This window comes from Montipora foliosa, unplaced genomic scaffold (assembly GCF_036669935.1).
Source record: "Montipora foliosa isolate CH-2021 unplaced genomic scaffold, ASM3666993v2 scaffold_447, whole genome shotgun sequence".
Taxonomy (NCBI): domain Eukaryota; kingdom Metazoa; phylum Cnidaria; class Anthozoa; order Scleractinia; family Acroporidae; genus Montipora; species Montipora foliosa.
The window spans coordinates 300525-322500 of NW_027179753.1; the positions used below are offsets into that span (position 1 = coordinate 300525).

General features: G+C 39.4%; 2 protein-coding genes across 2 annotated transcripts in view; one reads left to right on the forward strand and one right to left on the reverse strand.

Annotated features, from left to right (window-relative positions):
* The first annotated feature begins 2892 nt into the window (after window positions 1-2892).
* Window positions 2893-3990, forward strand: LOC137989218 (uncharacterized). The gene has a single exon (XM_068835068.1). It carries the CDS (start codon window positions 2893-2895, stop codon window positions 3988-3990), a length of 1098 nt encoding a protein of 365 aa, XP_068691169.1.
* Window positions 3991-15259: 11269 nt separating this feature from the next.
* The window catches only part of LOC137989219 (receptor-type tyrosine-protein phosphatase kappa-like), a 43833-nt gene continuing 37116 nt past the window's right edge, over window positions 15260-21976 (reverse strand). Inside the window, exons 9-10 of the mRNA XM_068835070.1 lie at window positions 15850-16013; window positions 15260-15418 (exon numbers count right to left, since the gene is read on the reverse strand). Coding sequence (XP_068691171.1) covers window positions 15260-15418; window positions 15850-16013 — 323 coding nt within the window. The remainder of the gene's footprint in view (window positions 15419-15849; window positions 16014-21976) is intronic.

A 21976-nucleotide genomic window follows, 5' to 3' on the forward strand; every position in this document is an offset into this window, starting at 1 on the left:
GTCGTCCATCAGTAGGGCTAACGCTCACATGGTTCCCATGGGATAAAAATCAAGCACTTCACTTTACACTACACTCACTTCAGTTAATTCTGTTTAAAATATAAGTGCTACACGGCCAACGTTTGTATAAACGTAACCTTTCCTTGTACTTGTAAATGTTAATTGCCGTGACTTTTACATCTTCAGTTCCCACGGCCTGCTCCCGTCTGACCTTGTAGCCCAGTCGGTAGAGCGGCGGAGATCTAACCCGAAGGTCGTGGGTTCAATTCCCACCTTGGTCAGAGTTTTTCTCTAGCATTGTGTGGGCCCAGTTCCATCAGTCGGGCTAACGCTCACATGGTTCCCATGGGATAAAAATCTAGCAGTTCACGTTACACTACACTCACTTCATTGTCGTCGTAAGCCGCGTAATTTTTTTTCACCGTGGTCAATACGGTGATCAGACGCTACGGTGAAGCTTTCTGACCGCTTTCCGAACTTAAGCTGTGATATTCATCACTACTTCAAGAAAACTCTCTTCCTCAGGATGCTGCTAAGAAAATGACGTCACATTAGAGTGACCGCAGCAAGGATCATGATTTTCACGCGGGCTCACTGAAACGTAAACTGGTAAAAGCGCGCTCGAAAACCATCCGCTCCAATGACCAAATATTTTTACAGAACGAGAAGGAAACTTCATTTCATTGCTTTAGATGAGTATCTTTACACTTATAAGCTTCAAGGAATGCGTTTTTTCAATAATTTACGAAGGCCAATTTCGATCGTAGTAGCACTTTAAAGGTTAGCAGAATTTTCTACGTTATTTCTAGATCAATCTTTCTTCGTTCTCGTGTGTTTTACTACAAACATTATTGCATGTACCGAATATTCCAATCGACATGTTTCTTGTGACCCAGTTTTTTCAGTTGTCCCAAAACATTTTGTCAATCGAACCAGTATGTTCAAGCGGGCATTGTGCCAAGCATTTATCAATCAAACCAGTGTGTTCATTTGGCCATTGAGTAAACACTCGCTATTAGTAAGCACTGTTTTGGAATTCCTACGCCATTTCTACCCATGTAGAAATCAAAAACGTGAAAAGAACATTCCGAAAAAGCCTTTAAAAACTGTAGGATCTAGCTTGTACATATTGCAGGCCTACGGAATTGCCCATAATAGTCTCGGACAATTTTTATTGCCATGTGCTTTTGAAACCTGGAAATTTTATGTGCGGAAGTTTTTTTTTACAAATTTCTCATGTGAGCTGGTTATATCTCGGAAATATCCTACAGTATGAGGTACCTATCGTGTTTTGCATTTATTTGCTTTCATTTATTTCAAACTATTTCGTTCAGTAACATTTCAGTCATTTTCGTTTTTGTCTTAGAACCGCGCGCTTTGTAATATTTGTTTATGGTTTCCCTCGTGTGTATCTCATCAGATGGAATTACCGCTTTAAGATAAACTGGAGCTTATAACAGCCAAATTTAAAAAGAAATAAAGTAAAAAAAGGGACTGAGGACGTGTGTTTACTCTCGCGATATGACTTCCATCTCGAGGTCTCTCGCATGAAGAGTGCACACCTTGGCCGAGCGCCACAAAGATAATCAGTAGCAAATAGTGCAAAGGACAAACAGTAAAATTTGTTTTTCTAACTCATTCTTGGAGTGGATGAGGCATGCGTTTGATGGAAGAGGGTTAGATGGAAGTTGCAGGTTGCGAACGGTAGAGATTTTACAACCATTTCAATTTAGATTAAGACTCCAGGGGGCGTATACACGGATGTACTATTCGGGATGTACTGATTGTGTGAAATGAAATGATGTAACAGTTTCATGTTAAAGGTTAATGCTTGTAATTGACATTGTCATGAGACAAACGATATCACAAGCAAAAGTTTTGAGCGGACGCTAACAATAATAAGTATTGTTTATGGCAGCAAGATAGTAAAATGCACGAACTCACTCAAGGTAAGCATGCCCATTCTAAAGAGTTTGTTAAACTGTGGCTATCTTAGCAGTCAAATCGTCTGTTAGCCCCCTCGGATCTTAAAGGGTTAACAACTGATTTTACAATAAACAACTTCTAGTTAAATTACAGATTTATATTTCTGGTAATCTCTCGCCATTTTCCAAAGTTCGCCCATTGTTGCAGTTCACTGTAACTGGACAATTTGTGTTAACTGTTTGTGCAACACACGGATACACCCTTATAGGCGTCTTGCCTACGATCTGTTAAAGGCAAAGTTTTGTCATTCAAGGACTACACTGTTGAGCATGATCTTGACTTCCTTGCCTTAACGCAAACTTGGCTTCACTCAAGGGAGAGTGACAACTTTTTTGTTGGCGAGTTATGCCCGAAAGGATATATTTTTCATCACACTCGTAGAGTGAACTCAAGAGGCGGTGGAGTTGGCATACCAGCTAAGAAATCACTCCGAGTTAAGAAGCTATGCTCAGCGAATTTCAACTCCTTTGAGCATATGGTTTCGCTTGCTGAATATCCCATTGGAAGTATAAGAATTGCTGTCATCTACCGGCCCCCATCGTCGCTGATCGGAGCGTTTCGCGCAGATTTTGTTAGCCCCCATGAGCAGCTTGTCCCAAATTTGGACAATTTGTTAATTGTGGTGATTTTAACGTTCATCTTGACGACAGTAAAAACACCGATGTAATCAAGCTTCACAACCTACTAGGATCTTTCAATCTGAGTCAACATGTTGCCACACCCACCCACTCTAGGGGACGCACCCTATATCTGATCATCACTCGATCTGAAGATGATCTAGTGGATGGTATTGTGGTCAGAGATCCTACACTGTCAGACCACTTTGCTGTGCACTGCACATTCAACTTAACCAAGCCTCGAGCCAAACAGCACGAAATCAGCTACCGCAAATTGAGCTATATCGATATGAGTGCTCTGCGCAAGGATTTGAAAGATTCCACTGTCTTGCAAGAGACCATCACCAATCTACCAACGCTAGTCGATAAATACGAAACTGAACTTACAAGAGTACTTGACATCCACGCTCCAGAGAAAAAGCGAGCGATCACGGTGAGACCTGCTGCTGCCTGGTATAATGATGACATTGACCGAGAAAAGAGAAAAAGACGGAAATTAGAAAGGCGCTGGGGTGAATCCTGCCTGGTTATTGATAGAGAATTATGCAAAGAACAGTGCAAAGTCGTTAGATCTCTTATCAAGAAAGCAAAGGAGAACTATTACTCTAACATCATACAAGAAATTAAAGGCAATCAAAAGATCCTCTTCAACACTGTTAGCCGGCTCCTCCACCGTAAAACTAAGAAGTGCTACCCAGTTGCTCCATCTTCAGAGGTGCTAGCAAATAGATTTGCTGATTTGTTTTGCCAAAAGATCGAAGCTATAAGAAATTATTTATTTACCAGATATACACCAGTCGCCAATTCTCTTGGTGATGCTCAAGCCTGCAGTGCTAAACTCACTGAGTTTGAACGTATGACAAATGACGAGGTTTCCTCCGTCCTCAAGACCTGTAGTTTAGATCCTCTCCCAGCATCAATAATGAAGGACTGTACGGACGTTTTGGTGCGCGCTTTAACTAAGATGATCAACATATCAATTGAGACTGCTACAGTGCCGGTGCAACTTAAAGAAGCTATGAAAAGGCCTAAACTAAAGAAAGAGTCCCTCAACCATGAAGTGTATGCCAATTTTAGATCCATTTCTAATTTGAAATATATCTCCAAGATGATAGAAAAAGCGATTTCGTGCCAACTCACTAATTACTTGAGGAATAATGATCTACAAGAAAGCCTGCAATCAGCCTACAAAACCTTCCGTAGCACTGAAACAGCGCTTGGGAAAGTTCATAATGACATTGTTTCTGCGATTGACAATCAGTCCTGTGTTATTTTGCTTCTCTATGACCTGTCTGCAGTCTTCTGCAGAGACTCCGTTATCGCTTTGGTATCAATGGCAAAGCCTTGTGCTGGTTTAAGTCCTATCTTGAGAATCGTAGGCAATTAGTCAACGTGAAGGGGGCAACATCGTGCAGTAAGGACCTGCGATGTGGCGTGCCCCAAGGATCTGTGCTGGGGCCTATACTATGAGTATTGCACACATCCCCGCTTGGCGACATTGTTAGAAGTCATGGTATATCATGTCATTTCTACGCTGCTGACACTCAGCTTTACTGCTCATTTAAGCTTCACGATCAGGTGACTTCAGTACAAGTAATTGAAGCTTGTTTAAATGATATTGACGCGTGGATGCTTGCGATTATGTTAAAGCTGAACAGGGATAAAACTGAGCTCCTAGTGATTGGACCAAAGCACAAAGTCAATCCACCTATTAAAGGCATTTATGTGGCTGGCGATTACATTGAAGCTTCTAATAGTTCTAGAAATATAGGTGTAATATTTGATTCCCATGTCAACTTAGGGAAACATGTTACGAACACCTGCAAAATTGCCTTTTATCACCTACGAAATATAGCAAGGATCAGAAACTCCCTATCTCAGGACGATGCTGAGACACTTGTTCATGCATTTATATCATCTTAGCTGGATTTTTGTAATGCTCTTCTGCATGGCTTACCCAAGTCGGTTATTGATAGGCTACAATATGTGCAAAATTGTGCAGCTCGACTGGTGACCAGAACACGAAGCTCAGAACACATAACACCAGTTCTTTGGAGACTACATTGGCTACCAGTCAGACAACGAATTACGTACAAAATACTACTTCTTACATACAGAGCACTGGATGGCATGGCTCCAAGGTATATAGCAGATCTTCTTCAACCTTACACTCCTACGAGGCAATTTCGATCTTCTTCAAAAAATTTGCTTGTAACACCGAAGTCAAACCTGAAGTTTTACGGAGATAGATCTTTTCAAGTTGCTGCGCCTAGGCTCTGGAACCCCCTAACCGATGAAATTCAATCAATCCAGAACCTTGATGTTTTAAGAATAAGACTAAAACATTACTTTTTATTGATTGTTTTACCAGTTAGTTAGCATTTTTTATCCTCTTATTATTGTATATATATTTTTTTTATTATTAGGTAAAAATGTATATCTGTATAGGTTTTTCTTATTTAATTTTAATAACTCAAATATATTTTCCTTTTAGAATTAAGATTATTGTAAAGCGCCATTAAGCTCACGGAAATGGCGCTATATAAATTCTATTATTATTATTATTTAAATTTTTAATTTAATTTGAGTTTTATCATTATCATTATTATTGTTATTTATTTTTACCAGATACATGTAAGATTCAAGTTTGTATGAAAGAGTGCTCAATAAAGTTTGTTATTATTATTATTATTATTATTATTATTATTATTATTATTATTTTCTTTTTTTGAAGTTTGAAAACAGAGAAATACTTAATTGCTTGTAAATTTATAGTTCTTACCTTTTGGAGATATTTTAATGTTTGTAAATATTTTTATCATGGAAATAAAGTGATTATTTTTATTATTACTATTATTACAATTATAATAATAATAATAATTATTGTTATTATTGTTATTGTTATTATTATTATTATTATTATTATTATTATTATTATTATTATTATTCAAATTTGAGTTACTTGCTATTACGGAATTAACCTGCGAACGCAGAACGTATTACCAGCGGAGGATGCCAACGGAGGATGCGGTCTTTATACTTTGCAGAAAAGGCTGTCTATCAAAAGGATTTATTCCCTGAGGGCTTAGAAAAGATCTGTCTCCAAGTCAAAATAGCCAGTACTTTGACAATCTTCTCTGTATTGTACCAGCTTGCAGATGACAACGTACAGTTGTATATTTTCGCCAGCATCAGCAAATCGCTTGAAAAAGCTTGGCTAAAGACAACAAGCATTTTTCTTTTTGGCGACTTCAACTGCGATTCTTCTACTAAGTGACCCATGATAATTCGCATGCTCACAATCCAAACACAAAGAAACTACGGTCAATTTTCGACGCATTTAATATGCAAAACGTGGTTCGAGATGCTACGCGATCAACAAGATCTCATCATGACCATGATTTCATTTATGCTACTATACGGCTCAAGAATAAGAGACCTCCACCCAAGTTTATTAAAACAATAATCCTAAGCAAAATGGAAGAGCAAAAATTCAAAGATGATACAAAAAATGTTCCATTTTACGTCGCTTCCATTTTTGGTGAACCTGACGGCCCCCTATGGTTCTGGGAACGTCTGTTCCTCCATGAGCACGCCCCCTGTGAAAGATATAAAAGCCAAAAGTTTTTTCCCTCTATGGATAACGTGGGATATTCGACTCAAAACGAACCGTCGATACAAGCTCTTCAAAGCAGCGATCGCTAGTAAATGTCCAGAGAGGTGGTCCGATTACATACGTGCCCGTAATGAGGTTGCATCAGATCCAAGAAAATCGAAGTCAGCGTACTTCTCCAACATTTTTAGCGAAGTCAAGACGACAAGCGCGTACTCGAATCTCCTAGAGGGCTAAAAAAAACATGGGTCTGCTAAAACAGAGGACGGAACCCTGAAGCTCAATAACATATGAAAAGCGAATTTTATGATTTCGTATTTTGCAATAATAGGTGTGAATTTATCTTATAGTCTGCCAAGTTTGTCCAGGAAAACAAGAGGGATTAGCGCCACTGCTTACCGGGGTTATAGTATCGAATGCCGCGGTAGCGAAAAAGATCAAAGCGCTAAAAACAAAGAAATCCATTGGCTCTCAAAAGATGCAGCCGAAGTTATTGGGGCAAACAGGAGATGGAATAATTCCATCAGTGGTCATCCTATTCCAACTCAGTATAACGGACAAAACACTATTTACCAACTTAAAAACAGCAAGGCTCACTCCTGTATTCAAGAAAGATGATGAAACGGAACGTGACAACGACTCCAGACCGATTTCGTTCTTAAGTATTCCAAGCAAGATTTTAGAATCTCTGATAAATGATAAGATCACACGTCACGTTTATAAAGAAAATAATCTGATAACGGCTAATCAGTGGGCATACCGGCCTCGACATCCGACGGAACTACTATTAACACACTTCACAGAAGCATTGAGAACAGCACTCGACTCGAGATCCGACGATACCTTGTTAAGGAAATTAAAGGGAGGCTTTGATATAGCAGGCCCACTCCTGCATTCGATTGAAAACTATCTAAAGGGAAGTGAAGGCAATTCACTGTCGTTAGTCGGACATGCTAAGGAGTGCGGACGCGGCGGTACCGGTGGCACCGCTCGGAAGGTATCTGGATTAATTTTTCGAGTGCGCCTTAATAACAGACCTCATTCAAGCAAAAGCGAGGCCGTGCTACGTGTCTACCATGTGTCTAATTACCTTCGTTACCGCTGGGCGTACTGATGGCCTGCTCCACCAATATATATGGAACATACGAAACATTCCACAAACATAATCCGTCCGATACCTACTCACTTCCACAAAGATTTGTTGAGCGTTATCTTGAAAGAAAATTCTTTCTTTTTTAATGGGAAAAACTACTTTCAAACGCAGGAAACCACAGTATCCTTTGCCAACGTTTTCATAGCTGCGGTTAAAACAGATATCATCCATACAAGCCACTTCTTTAGAAAAGATACGTCAACGAAATCTTTCATCTATGGAGCATAACCAAAGAAGAAATAAACAACTTCACAGAGCTAGCAAATAGCTATTATCCAACTATATAAAATTCACGATTCAGATTCAGATCTTAGATACCTGTCACTCTATACAAGGGCACTCTATTATTAGTGTGCGCACGCACTTTAAACCGACAGAAACTCTCCAGTTCACGCACATTCATTATCGTCCCCACAGCCCTCCGTTCCTTTTGGTCACGTGGTCGGCGAAACGAAAGGCTCTAGTCGCACCTAAAAATTCCAATATTTTTATTGACTGATCAAAATTGTATGCGCAGAACATAAAATTAAAAGACCTACTCAGCACAGTCGTGTTATTGTAATCACGTCGTGACTATGTCAGCCTTTTTTCATAGGGCAAAGGTGTAGACGTTACTCAAGAATGACACTGGTCAGAACTGCGCTTAATTTAAGGGAGAAAATGAAAATTTATCCTCAAGTGCTGACATCCTTAATAAAACCTTAAATTTGGCTATTTCACGTTGTTGCTTTGCAGATGACGGCTACGAAATGGACATAAACGAAACACGCTCGAGCCGGGCGTGCTATGCTGTTGCTTTTGTCCACTAAAAATACAGATTTATGACGTTGTCCTTGCTCAAGTTCCTTGTTGCATCGCCTGCAACGAGGTCATATTCACAATCGTATTCATCCTGTTTTGTTTTTTGGTAATCGACAAGTGCAATCAAAGCCTTTTAAACGCTTCTTCGAAATGATCCATTGAGGAAGCTTCCATTATATCAATATCTTCTCTCTCTCACTCACGATTATTGAAACTTGAAAGAAGTGCGCATGCCCTGCTGGATATCCGAGATTTAAGGACATCCAGTGTTGGCTGCGACTAGAGCCTTTTGTTTCGCCGACCACGTGACCGAAAAAAACGGAGGGTTCTGGGGACGAGAATGGTTTCAGGAAAGGCTTTATCAAAGGCTAGACCGTAGGAGTTCTCAGAACTAACAGTTCACTGAAAACCAAAATTTGAAGAAAAAACAACGCACAATTCAAATATAGAATACGCCACAGAGGTTATCCAACATGCCGTCATCTGAAGTCAGTTTTAAGCCGCTGTTATAGGTTGAAACGTTTAGCTAAAACTTGTGCGCAACAGCGCTGCGAAACATGGTCGGTTTCGTGAAACTTTTTGAACTTCCATTGCAAGACAAGTTTCACGAAGTGGTGTTACACGGTGAAAATCTTGTTTTTATCACCACTGCGATCGTTGTAGAAGTAGAAAGCAGGTCTACTTTTCGTGAAACCTGTCTCGCGATCGCGGTTGGGACGGAAGTTCACGAAAACCGACCATTTTACACGGTGCAACGTCTGTTGAACTTGTTTCGAAGCGCCGTTGCACGCACGTTTCAGCTAAAAGTTTCAACGTGTAACAGCGACTTTCAAAGAATGCTGGCTCTCAAAACAAACAAAAAGGCGCAAAAAAAAGATTTTGTCGTTTATTACAGAATATCGCCCATCACGCAGTGCCTAATCTCAAATGTAGATTTTAAACAACAACTGGCATCCCGCGTTTCAACACCCACTATCAAACACCGCGAATTAGTTAATTTCACTTCTTGTAGGAGTCTTAAGCGGAAACTGAAATTATTAGACAATTTTCAGAATTTTACTTTTTTAAAGTGACATCTGCTTCTACGAGAAGAGTTTGTTTAAAATATTTTAACCTTATTTATATTAAATATATATATCTTAGGTCTTAGACAAGTTGTGAATTCTCTTAAGTCCACTAGTATATTAAATCCTTAGATAAACGACCACAAAGCTTTTAGCTTTGAATAGTATCTTTTTGAAATAAAGGATTTGATTGATTGATTGATTGATTGATTGATTGATTCATTCATTGATTGATTAGTAAACATTGAAGTTGATTGTGAAATCTTAAGCTGTTGTCTGGCAAACAAATGGTTGCGATCGCACTACGGAGTTGACACCAGTGTCAAATCAACTTCTATCGTTCAGTGCTCCACTAGGGATTCAAAACACCAAAGAGTTGTCACTAGCTAGAGAAGTGTCAACACTAGTGTTACTCTGAGTTTCTCTCAAGTGTGACCGCAATCATAATGTTAATTCTTTAATGGCAGGAAACCACTTTGGGTCGGTTTGAAACTTTATTTTCAATTCATTATTTTGTAAATGCACAAGCGTACAACTAAAGGCTGGATCACATCCGAATTGTTGTTGTGAACTGGGAAACATAAGAATGTCAAGAATTGTGTTTTAATTTTTTCTTTTGTGCCACTGTAAATAACGAAAAACTGGCGTACTTTACTTGAAATTCAGACTATCCTACAGCAAAGGTGTGTTGTGTTAAGTGTTTGTGAATATGCGCAATTCTAATTCAATCTGTGCACAAACTAAAGCAAATAAATGAATTGAAGTGGTCGATCTCCATTCAGTATTCGAAAAAAATCATGGTATAACCTTAATATCCTGACATTCCTCGAGGATCTTTGGTATACGGAAGCTCTGATCGCTGTTGAGCTGGGTGTTTCCATTGGCAAACTTAAGTCGTGTTCACATTAGGCCTCGACTGTGATCGAATTTTAATCGAATTAAATATGAAATGGGTTCACATCAACTAATTGCAGTCCCTGATTATAACTGGATTATAATTACTTCAAACAACCTCAAAGGCATTGTATGAAGTAATTACAATGCGTAATTGAACAGAATGGCGAGCAAGTGGTGGAATGAGCAGATGAAACTTGTAATCGCTTTATGGAGCGAAGGTTTGGATTTGTCCTCTTCTATTCTCGGAAGCTATCTTTGGTTCTCTTCTCACCTCAAGCAGATGATGGTGATGATAATCGTGGCAGCCACGCGATACGGCGCCATTTTGTCTTACACTGTGAGGTTACCCTGCGTATTAGCCCTAGTCAGAGCTCTGACGAAGGGCTAACGCTCGAAACGTCAGCTTTTAGAATCTCTGTACGATGGTCAATTTACATTATCAACTCCGTTGATAAAACCAAATTTTTGTATATTACTTCCCCACCGACGCAGCACCACAGTTTCTTTAGAATCTACCCCTTCATACAAAAGGAGTTGTTCTTCAGTAAATCGTGCAATTAAGAAAACCGGCACATTTTTAATGTTAAAAAAAAAAAGAAAAAAGGTCTCTAAGTATCTGAGGTAATTGTCCTGCTGGACTACAGTTTTACATTTCTCCTTCCTTCATTTATATTACTCACACAAGAAAACCACGTATGATCAAAGAAGGACGTTGCTGACTGACTCATCCTAGGTATGTTCTTACAATTTAGGTTAATCTCATGCGGCCTGAACGTTCTTATAAAAACTAGCCTCACACGCAGACACTCTTTGGGCTTCGTCGGGCGTTCCTCCCCCACGAGCGTCTGCTGAAAAGAGCCGGAATTTACCTATACCACTCACAACCGTTACGGACTTTCAGCTTTGCACAATGAGAAATTTTCGGTGTCTGACAATTGCAGACTGCAGACTAACCCTAAATCACAATTATTGAAAGCTAACCGTTTTAAAATGGGTGCTTAACTGTTTATCAGCGCTATTTCTACGCATGAATGAAGGGGTAGTTCCTAAAGAAACTGTGGTGCTGCGTCGGTGGGGAAGTAGTATACAAAAATTTGGTTTTATCAACGGAGTTGATAATGTAAATTGGCCACCGTACAGAGATTCTAAAAGCTGACGTTTCGTGCGTTAGCCCTTCGTCAGAGCGAATCGAGGGATTATGGGTTACGTGTAGTTTTTATAGTAGAGTAGGAGCTACGCTATTGGTGGTAACATGGCAACGTAAAGAATAGGAATATATTAGTTAAATGAAAAGCGTTCGTTAATACCGTGCGGATTAAGGGTGCCGATTTGAAAGATGAATTTTTGTTCCAGATTCTTGCGGCTTTCCGTCGTACCTAGATGTAGGGAAAGGCCGCAGATTGCCATGTGTTTTTTGGAGTGGTTAGGCAGATTAAAATGGAGAACGACTGGCTTAGATGCATCCTTGTCATTCTTCTCAACATCGCGAAGGTGTTCGCGGAATCGGTCACCTAATCGTCTACCTGTCTCACCAATGTATAATTTATTGCATAATGTACAGGTTATGCAATAAATGACATTTGCGGAGGTACATGTGAAACGATCGGTGATCTTAACAGATCGCTTAGGTCCCGATATCTTGCTAGTGTTAACAATGAAAAGACAAGTTTTGCATCGTGAGCGCGCGCATTTGAAAGTGCCGGGTTGCTCGTTAGTTTTGAGCGCGCTTCTAACTAAAAAGTTGCCTACGTTTTTGTCGCGTTTGAATGAAATAAGTGGAGGTTGCGAAAAGATTCTACCAGTCTCGGGATCATTTTGGAGTAATTTAAAATTACTAAGAATGATGCTTTTGACTGCGTGATTATGAGGATGGAAAGTGAGGGTGAATGGAATTCTGTCATTCTTCTCTTTTTGTGACGTTTGTAGTGATGACTGTCGATCAAATTGTTGGGCGCGATGATGGCCCGCTTTGACCACAGAGACAGGATAGCCACGTTTTTCGAAGAACTGTCACATCTCCTCTGATTTGCTGGAAAAATCGGAGTCATCACTACATAGACGTCGAAGTCTAAGAAATTGAGAATAAGGAATGGAGTTCTTGACATGTGATGGATGTGACGATGAATACAACAAATAACTGTGTGAATCAGTAGGTTTGTAGTGCACACTAGTACATAGCACGTTGCCTCTGATAGAAACTTTGATATCTAGGAAAGCCAATGAAGTTTCCGAAATTTCCCAGGTATATTTAAGAGCCGGATGAAAAGTTTCTATTCCTTATTCTCAATTTCTTAGACTTCGACGTCTATGTAGTGATGACTCCGATTTTTCCAGCAAATCAGAGGAGATGTGACAGTTCTTCGAAAAACGTGGCTATCCTGTCTCTGTGGTCAAAGCGGGCCGTCATCGCGCCCAACAATTTGATCGACAGTCATCACTACAAACGTCACAAAAAGAGAAGAATGACAGAATTCCATTCACCCTCACTTTCCATCCTCATAATCACGCAGTCAAAAGCATCATTCTTAGTAATTTTAAATTACTCCAAAATGATCTTGAGACTGGTAGAATCTTTTCGCAACCTCCACTTATTTCGTTCAAACGTGACAAAAACGTAGGCAACTTTTTAGTTAGAAGCGCGCTCAAAACTAACGAGCAACCCGGCACTTTCAAATGCGCGCGCTCACGATGCAAAACTTGTCTTTTCATTGTTAACACTAGCAAGATATCGGGACCTAAGTGATCTGTTAAGATCACCGATCGTTTCACATGTACCTCCGCAAATGTCATTTATTGCATAACCTGTACATTACGCAATAAATTATACATTGGTGAGACAGGTAGACGATTAGGTGACCGATTCCGCGAACACCTTCGCGATGTTGAGAAGAATGACAAGGATGCATCTAAGCCATTTGCTCGCCATTTTAATCTGCCTAACCACTCCAAAAAACACATTGCTATCTGCGGCCTTTCCCTACATCTAGGTACGACGGAGAGCCGCAAGAATCTGGAACAAAAATTCATCTTTCAAATCGGCACCCTTAATCCTCAGGGTATTAACGAACGCTTTTTATTTAACTAATATATTCCTATTTTTCACGTTGCCATGTTACCACCAATAGCGTAGCTCCTACTCTACTATAAAAACTACACGAAACCCATAATCTCTCTATTTCTACGCAGTCTGGAGTCTGCAGTTGTCATACACCTAGAAATTTTGCGCACAATCACTGCAACAAAATGGGCCTCTTGTGTGTTGGGCATTTACAATCTTATCTTAGCAAAGAGAAAATGGAGTGTATAAATTTTATGCTTTGGCTTCGCTGTTTGCGGCTCTTCACAGAATTGGTACGATAGAATTCGTATGGTTGAAACATTTTGCTCCCGTGAGTTTCATTTGTTTCCGCGCAATTACAGTGGAGTCGATTCGTTCGAATAACCCCATTCCTTGTAGTCCTTCTGTTGAACTGATTAATGGTTTGATTTATTTTTCAAATCGAAGAAACACTGAGTACGAACGATCGGTTCGCCGCACAAAAACATTAAATCAATTTTTAGAGACGATCATCTTCAAAAGCAGCCTGAAAATTTCAATCTTAAACGCAATGGATTTTTTTAAAGCTTGCTTTTCGCAACTGTCCTAGGTGCGTTTATTGCGCTTTAAGGTAATGGTTCTCGTGCAGTCAAATACACTCGCAATACTTAATATTTTCATTTGTATTTATATATTTTCACGACGCTTTCAATTTTAGGTGAAACGACACCATACCCTTCTTAAGCACACGCATTTTGACTCGCGAGAGTGCAAATGTATACCCCACCGAGGAAACAAAATTAATGCTTTTGAGTAATATTTTGGAAAGGCTTTTTTCCTTTCATGATTTATCCAAGGAAGAAGATGATGAATTGAAACTCCCAGGGAAGTAATCTACACAGCCAGATTGGTTCCTATGTAACCCGCACGTGATTTCCAGATTACAGTTACTTAAGAGAGGGAAAGGAATGTGTGGCTTGCTTCAGCAGACGCTCGTGGGGGAGGAACGCGCGACGAAGTGTCTGCCTAGGAGGCTATATAAAACGTCTTTTTTAAGAAGAAAATATTGTACTTAAACTGAAACCAAAAGCGCTCTTTACTCTTCTTATGTTCTAAGATAGCGTCTTCTTAGGTATTTCTTGTGGAACGTTGTAGATAGCTCATTTAAGATCATTACAGGTCTCTCCACAAAATAGTTTTTTTTTTTTTTTCGGTCCAATTTCTGAAATTTTCTCCCTGCTTAAGCTTCTCTCCGTCAGTTACATTGAGATTCTCAGGAAACAAAACGAATTTTTCTCAACGGACCAGTTATTCAGCTTCATTATATGAAAAAAAGTTGCAAAAGGGACTTAAATTTGATTACAAGAACCTTGATCATGATGTCCCGTGATGTATCATGCATTTAAGGTGTAATACATTTCTATTATTCCGAAGTATTGCGCGCGGAATGGACAGTGTTAGCGGATTCTATTTGTATACATATATTTTTTGACAACAGCAATAATAACAATAACGATAATGATAATGATAATGATGAGGATAATGATGAGGATAATGATAATGATAATGATAATGATAATGATAATGATAATGATAATGATAATGATAATGATAATGATAATGATAATGATAATGATGATCATAGTAATAGTAATAATAACTTCACAGAAACGCAAAGGATATGCCGTATATGTCCAGAAACGCACCTAATTAAATGCACGCCGATTTTGAATAAAGTCTGTCATTTTGCACTTTGTTGAAGAGTGGTGTTGATCTTGTTGTCCAACCAGATCCGTGCTTTTGACAAAAGTAGGCCAGCTTTTCATGGAACCATAATTCCACCGAAAAGTAGTCAAGTAAGAGTTAATTAAAAAATGAAGTTAAACAAACTTCAAGTTAACGTTTAGTAAATTGCCGTAATGTAATGTTAAAATTAGGCTTTTATACATTTTACAAGGAATTTGTCGTACCTTGGCGATTTTTACCGTGTGTACATGTAAAGAAAGATTAAAAATTAAAGATCCGGTTTTTTTTTTTTTTAACGAAAATGACTTTCATGTACTTATTGAGGTTATTTTCTTCCGACCAGATTCAAGCAACATTTACGTAAGTCGGATGATTCCTGTCTGCTGAGGCGGGAGGTAGATTGCTGAAACTGGATTCAGTAAGACCAGCACCCACGTCTTCTATCCCACCACTTGCTTCTTCACTTTTTGTCAGCGCCGTGTAAGTTGCACATTCTAAAGGTTCCTGTTAAGGATCACACGTAACTGAGAATGAAGGAAACTTTGAAAACTGAAGAAATGTCAAGTTATCAAACTGACATCAAACACACAGCTGTCTTAAGACGGCTACGATGACGTCATGAATTATACAATTATCCAATTGTGGCCACTGAGCATTTAACCTAATAATCCGCCCTGAGAAGTTCGGATTTTAAAACGTCCAACAACAGTCAAGGGTTCTTTTCAGTGGGAGCCATTGCTTCTTCTCGTCAATGTCGCTGCTGCCTTACTTGTCCTCTTGGTTATATGTTTGTAAACAATTTTATTTGTTCGTTACCTTTTACCTTAGTCTTTGTTTCTGTCTTCTTGTTCATTGTTTTCTATTAAAACTTTCAATACCAAAATAGAGGCCTCGTTATGATGGTATATACACTCTTTACGATAAATAATACTTGCCTTCATTCCACTTCGGTCAAGCATGGCATATTCATCAGTTCTTTGTGGTGCGTTATGCTGGTTATTTCTGCCCACTGAAATAGTTTGATCAAGTCTCGTTGCCGCGTGAGCTTGATCCACTATTTCATAATGATCACACGTTCCATTACGGCTTAGCATCAGGGCTAAGGAAAAGAAATTCATTATATGGTAAAACAATTTATCTAGCATCCCAGGAGAGAACACGAATATTTTGCATGAATGTGCCTGTTGTGTTGTTTTCTCTTATTTACCAGTAGAACAAGACATAGTTCATGCAAATTGACTGGTTTTGAAACTCTGGAAACTTCAAATTAAAGCGATAACAGTGACATCCTACTACATGTTAGATTTATATCTTACATAACATTTTGTAACATACAATTCACTGTCAATCTCTTCGCCTGTTTAGTTTCTTTAGTTTATTAAGCTACTTATTATCAATCAATTGTGTAACTATATTTATCTCCGGATGCTAATGATTGTGTTTTATTTATAGTTTATTCCTGTCATTTTTCATAGTCTGTTATTTGAAGCTTACAAATTGGTTTATTTTCTTCTTTTCCCTTTTTTTCCCTGCACAACTCGCCTCGACTAACTTACGCTATGCGCGAGTTGTACATGTCCTTCTTTTAATTGTTACATATTTATAAAGTTTTATTGTTGTTGTTGTTACATGTTAACTTGAACCATGCTCAGTCCTTTGTTCTCGGTCCGCAGCTGAGTTTTGAATAAATTGGCTGTCTTTTAGAAATAAATAGGGTGTGGTTTGTGCATGGCCAGGGCCAAAACAGCAAACGAAAACATAAAACAAGAAACTTGTCGAGTTTCATAACCAGCTATTTTCATATTTTAACTACGATCAAGAGCTTTAGCATTAGAGTACAGACGGGGGATACATAAGCCTGCTCCTAGGGGTAGTAACTTATTTGTTCAGGGTAAATTTTACTCATTTTATTTTAGCTTTAAGTTATTACATCGTTGTTGAGCAACAAAGCGAAGTAACGTCTGACTAACATATGTTAGCAAGTCCGAGAATTAACTCCCGCACGCAGTGCATGAATTAAAGCGACAGTTCTAGCCCATCGCGCCATCTTTCTTCCGTCAGCGTGTTAGTTAGCTTGTCGATCCACAGGCAGCCCAGACTCGGAGGGTAAAAAATTATAAGCATTTGTGTGGGAATCTCGATAACCAACTGAAAAAGATATTTACACGCAAAAGTTATCAATAAAAAACAGCAATAAAAGCAAGGTGATACACGCTAACACCAACCCAGTGTGGCCAACACATCACGCATGCGTACAACCATTTCACCCGGTCAATTAATGCCATCGCGCTTAAAGTCTGCTTCTCTCTCTCCTCTTCTCAAGAAGGCTAAGCTAGAGAGCGATGATTACACGAGTTATCGTCCTATTTCGAACTTGACGTTTGTGTCTAAGTGCATAGTGAAGGCTTTGGCGAGCCAGATATGTAATCATGCACAGGACAATAATCTGAATGAGGTCTTTCAATCTGCCTACAAGCGCCATCATAGCACTGAAACTGGCATTGATCAAGACTCACCACGACATCTTGCGATTCATCGACAACAAATGTTCTGTGATTCTGCTGCTGGTGGACCTTTCTGCAGCATTTGATAAAACAGACCATGATATCTTACTCGACCGAATGTCAAAGAGGTTTGGTATTGTTGGTACTGCTTTGGATTGGTTCGCATCTTATCTTTGCGATCGTAAACAGATGGTATATATAAATGGTTGTCAGTCTTCACAACGAAGCCTTTCGATGTGTGGTATGCTCAAGGGGAGTGTCTTGTGTCCTGTATTATTCACTTTGTTTTCTAGTCCAGTTGGTGATATAGCGAGACACCACAAGGTCAGCTTTCGTTTATATGCTGATGACACTCAGCTGTATTTAAGTTTTAAGACGGGAGTGAGGGAAGACACGGAGCAGGCGACTTTAATTGTTGAGAAGTGTGTTCGCGATATCGACGCTTGGATGGTCCTTAATAAATTAAAATTGAACAGGGACAAGACTGAACTACTTGCCTTGAATGCTCATCATCGGCCGCACCCCCCACTGGAGTCGGTTGCAGTTTCTAATGAAGTAATCATCCCTTAAATTCCAGCTAGGAACATTGGAGTTATCTTTGACTCTGATATGAGCATGGAGCAACACGTCACCGCTGTGGCTAAATCGGCATTTTATCATTTAAGAAACATAAGTCGTATTATGAAATACATTAGTTTTCACACCGCTGAAGTTTTAATGCATACATTTGTTACAACTAGGTTAGATTTTTGTAAATCTCCTTTATACGGAATTCCTCAACATGTTCTGAAAGACTTCGATCAGTTCAGAATGCAGCGGCAAGGGTTGTCACGTTAACGGGCAAAAAAGAACACATTACACCTATTTTAGAAAGACTTCACTGGTTACCAGTTGAACAACGTGTTATTTTAAAGATATTGTTAATAACTTATAAGGCGTTAATAATCTTGCTCCAACTTATTTGTCCGATTTAATTAAACCGTACGTACCGAGTAGGAACCTTAGATCCTTTAATTAATACCAATCGTCTCGTCAGTATGTCCTATAATTTAAGAACGTATGGTTATAGAGCCTTCTCATCCGCAGCCCCTGCTCTGTGGAATTATTTACCCCAGAATATAAGATCCTGTGGTTGTCTTATTCAATTTAAACGTTTAGTTAAAACTTATCTTTTTAAGAAGGCTTTTAATTTATAATTATCCATGATTATCCTAGGGACATTGATGCTATATTTTCTTTTACTTATTTTTATTTGATTTTATTGATATATTTTTAACAATATTGTAAATTTTATGGCATACATTAGCTTGGTTTTATTTTCTTAAAGTGTTTTAAACTGTTGTAAAGCGCGATGGAAACGGCGCTATAGAAGAAAAAAGTTATTATAGGCAGGAGCTCATTAAGAGTAGCCTCTATCTCCCAATCTTGGCCTCGGAGTCAACCCTTTCCCGAGTAGATTTATTTATAGAACACCTCCCTTGGGAGATTCAGCACGCTCACTGTTGTAAAAGCCAATCTCCCTTGGGATATTCAGCACGCTCACTGTTGTAAAAAGCCAATCTCCCTTGGGATATTCAGCACGCCCACTGTTGTAAAAGCCAATCAAAACAGAGCTATCTCAGCGTCAAGGGAATTCTGATACTTTTCGCGGGAGAAACCTGTTCCTAAAAATAAATTTACTCGGGAAAGGGTTGACTCAAGGAATTAGAGGAGATAGAGGCTCCTCTTGATGAGCTCCTGTTATAGGTTATTATAATTAGCAGGCAAGGTTAGCTGTTTCGGCCTTTTGGGCCTCATCAGCATGGCGTGTCTAACATATACCAGGGGGGTGTACTTTATTATCGTGATGACTTTCTCGCTTTTTGTGTGGTTATTTGTCTGCTTGAATGCAATTTAAGCGACTTCTCAAATTATCGGGTTGTCACTCGTACCTAAGAGCTTGACTGCTTGAGTGAGGTTCCAGCACTTGGCTAAGTAGCCTGACTTCTGGCTGTTATACACAATTGTGGTCTCATTCATTCACACAGAAGCCCTCCAGCTAATCCTGCCAAGCCGACCACATGCTGGAAAGGTCAGACCACAACACCGGGAACACTGTCCCCTACTCTTTTCGAATAGTGGGTGGGATCTTTAACGTCCCACAGAGTTAATGAACAAAGGTTGTGAGACGGGACCTCCAGCTTATCGTCCTTATCCGAGAAGACTAGAGAGTCTAACCATTTGCAGATGTAACTACAAAGGCAGCACTTTCTCCTCAGTTATTTAAAGACCCTGAGGGTTGGTCAGGCCGGAGTTGAACTCACGACCTCCCGCGTGACAGCCCGGTGCTCAACCAACTGAGCCACCGGTGCGCGGGGGAAAGTAATTTCTGGCTTACCTCACATCTCACCGATAATATCACACTTCATAGGCGTTAAGCGACAAATGCTTTTCGAAATAAAATGGGCATTAGAGAAAACGATATTTGTACCCTTTGTAGAACGGAAAAGGAGTCTCTTTTTCACTTATTTTGGTCGTGTCGCGAGACGTCTTGTTTTTGGCGAGACTTTATAAAATGGTTGGCCGAAAACCAAATAAAACTAAAATCCAACGTTTTCACTCCCGATATAACAATTGACCTGAGATCGGACACCCTATCTAGCATAAAGCAATACTTTTACTTCCCTGTTGCCAGATATTACATATGGTCCTGCAAAACAAAGGAAGTACTCCCAAAAATAGAAATATTTCCTAGTTTTCTCTCTTCTTTAGTACCTTTTAAATCTCAAACCTCAACAAAACTAATTTAAAAAATTACATTAAATCATGTTTAATATAAACAATATAAACAAATCGTAGTAATGACTTTTTTGTTTATAGCTTACTGAATACGCGCATGTTATGTTTAAAAAATAAATGAATGAATGAATAAATCACACTTCTCCGGCATCAGTCATGCTCAAACTCCGGCGATGGCCACACGGATAAATTTACTTCTCTTTTACCAAGTTTCAAGGTCCAGCGAGCATCCATTTCTCAGAAACTGCGAACAATATTCAAATATTCAAAATCCTTCGAGGATCGCTTACAACCCATTTTGACACGGCTGGTCAACCGTTAACTTGAGCCTCGATATGGTGAGAGAAATAAGTGAACGGTCGACCGGCCGTTTCAAAATGCATTGCCAGCGAGCCTCGAAGGATTTTGATTATTTGAATATTGTTCGCTGTTTCTCAGCAATGGATGCTCGCTGGACCTTGAAACTTGGTCAAAGACAAGTAAATTTATCCGTGCGGCTATCGCCAGAGTTTGAGCATGACTGATGCCGGAGAAGTGTGATTTTGTCGGCGAGATTACCCTGGCAGTCAGAGGTTGTTCTCTCTCAGAGCGACGAAATAGGCGAGGAAAAACCTCTGGTGCAGGCCGTTGAGTTCTTTGAGAAGGCCGGTCCAATGGGATGCCGTTTTATATTCCCGGAGTCAGATTTTGACCCTAGCAATGCGATTGGTTCCGGGAACTTGTCAGTTCTAACGAGTACTCTGATTGGTTTAGCAACAGAAAGTAGTTTAAACAAGTTTTCAATGAATGAGTTGCCAGTGACTGCCTCTATGCCTTATACGCAAAGGGTTCTGGGATCGCCTGGGGGCAAACATTGCAAGTTGTTGAGAGAAACTGTATGGCGGAGAGTTATTGGACGTCCAAAAAACGATTTTGGAGAGAGATCAACGCTTTTTTTGGCAAAGTTTTATCGGAAATCGATTTGGGCAATGTTGACAAGTAGCACGTGTAAGTTTTTGTTTGAATAACCGTGAAATATGAGACAAATTTGCTGATTGACTGCCTTGCTTGCATAAAATTTTTTGGTCTCAAAGTATCACAAAATTAAGAATAAATCTGGACGAAATGACTCAATAAAGCCTTTTCAGTTGTATTAGCGTGTGTATAGGCTGGCTTTTGGCCTATTTCTAAACTCAGCAATTCAGATAATATTGAAAATATGCCTAGTGGCGATCATTGTGCTGTGCTGGGTATGATAACGATCGAAGGTACCCAGAGAAGCAAAACATTCTTCCTCACGTTAGAATATTTAGATTTTACTCACCCATGAATAACATTGATGCTTTTGTCGTGGGCTAGAGTTATTAATCGTGATTAATTCAAGGTTTCGATGAGTCCAAATGTCTGTTGAAATAATTTTGTACGAGGCTACAGAACTTCTGAATGTCCTACACCAACTTTGTACGTAAGAGAGTATGATTGCGGGAGTACGAAAACCTCAAATACCTGCTCCAACCAAATATTAGATCATACATAGAACTAGTATAAGAAGATGACGCTTTTATATTGGACGAAGTCATAGTGGAGCTTGACAAGTTTGCTTAGATCCAGTGACTTTACATGTAGATGGTAGTTTGACAGAAGAAAAGGTTTGTTTGCATGTAGCAGCTGGGGCATATCAGATATGAATTCCCAGTGTTATCTAAATCCATCGAAACAGAGACTGCTGTATTCTATGGAAGAGGAGCATTAAAACAGCTGCCTCGAGGCAGAAGGAGATTGAAATGGTTTGTTTGAGCAG

Excerpts from the sequence above, each read along its gene's own strand:
- LOC137989218 (XM_068835068.1), top strand. The coding sequence starts at position 2,893 with ATGAGTGCTCTGCGCAAGGATTTGAAAGATTCCACTGTCTTGCAAGAG.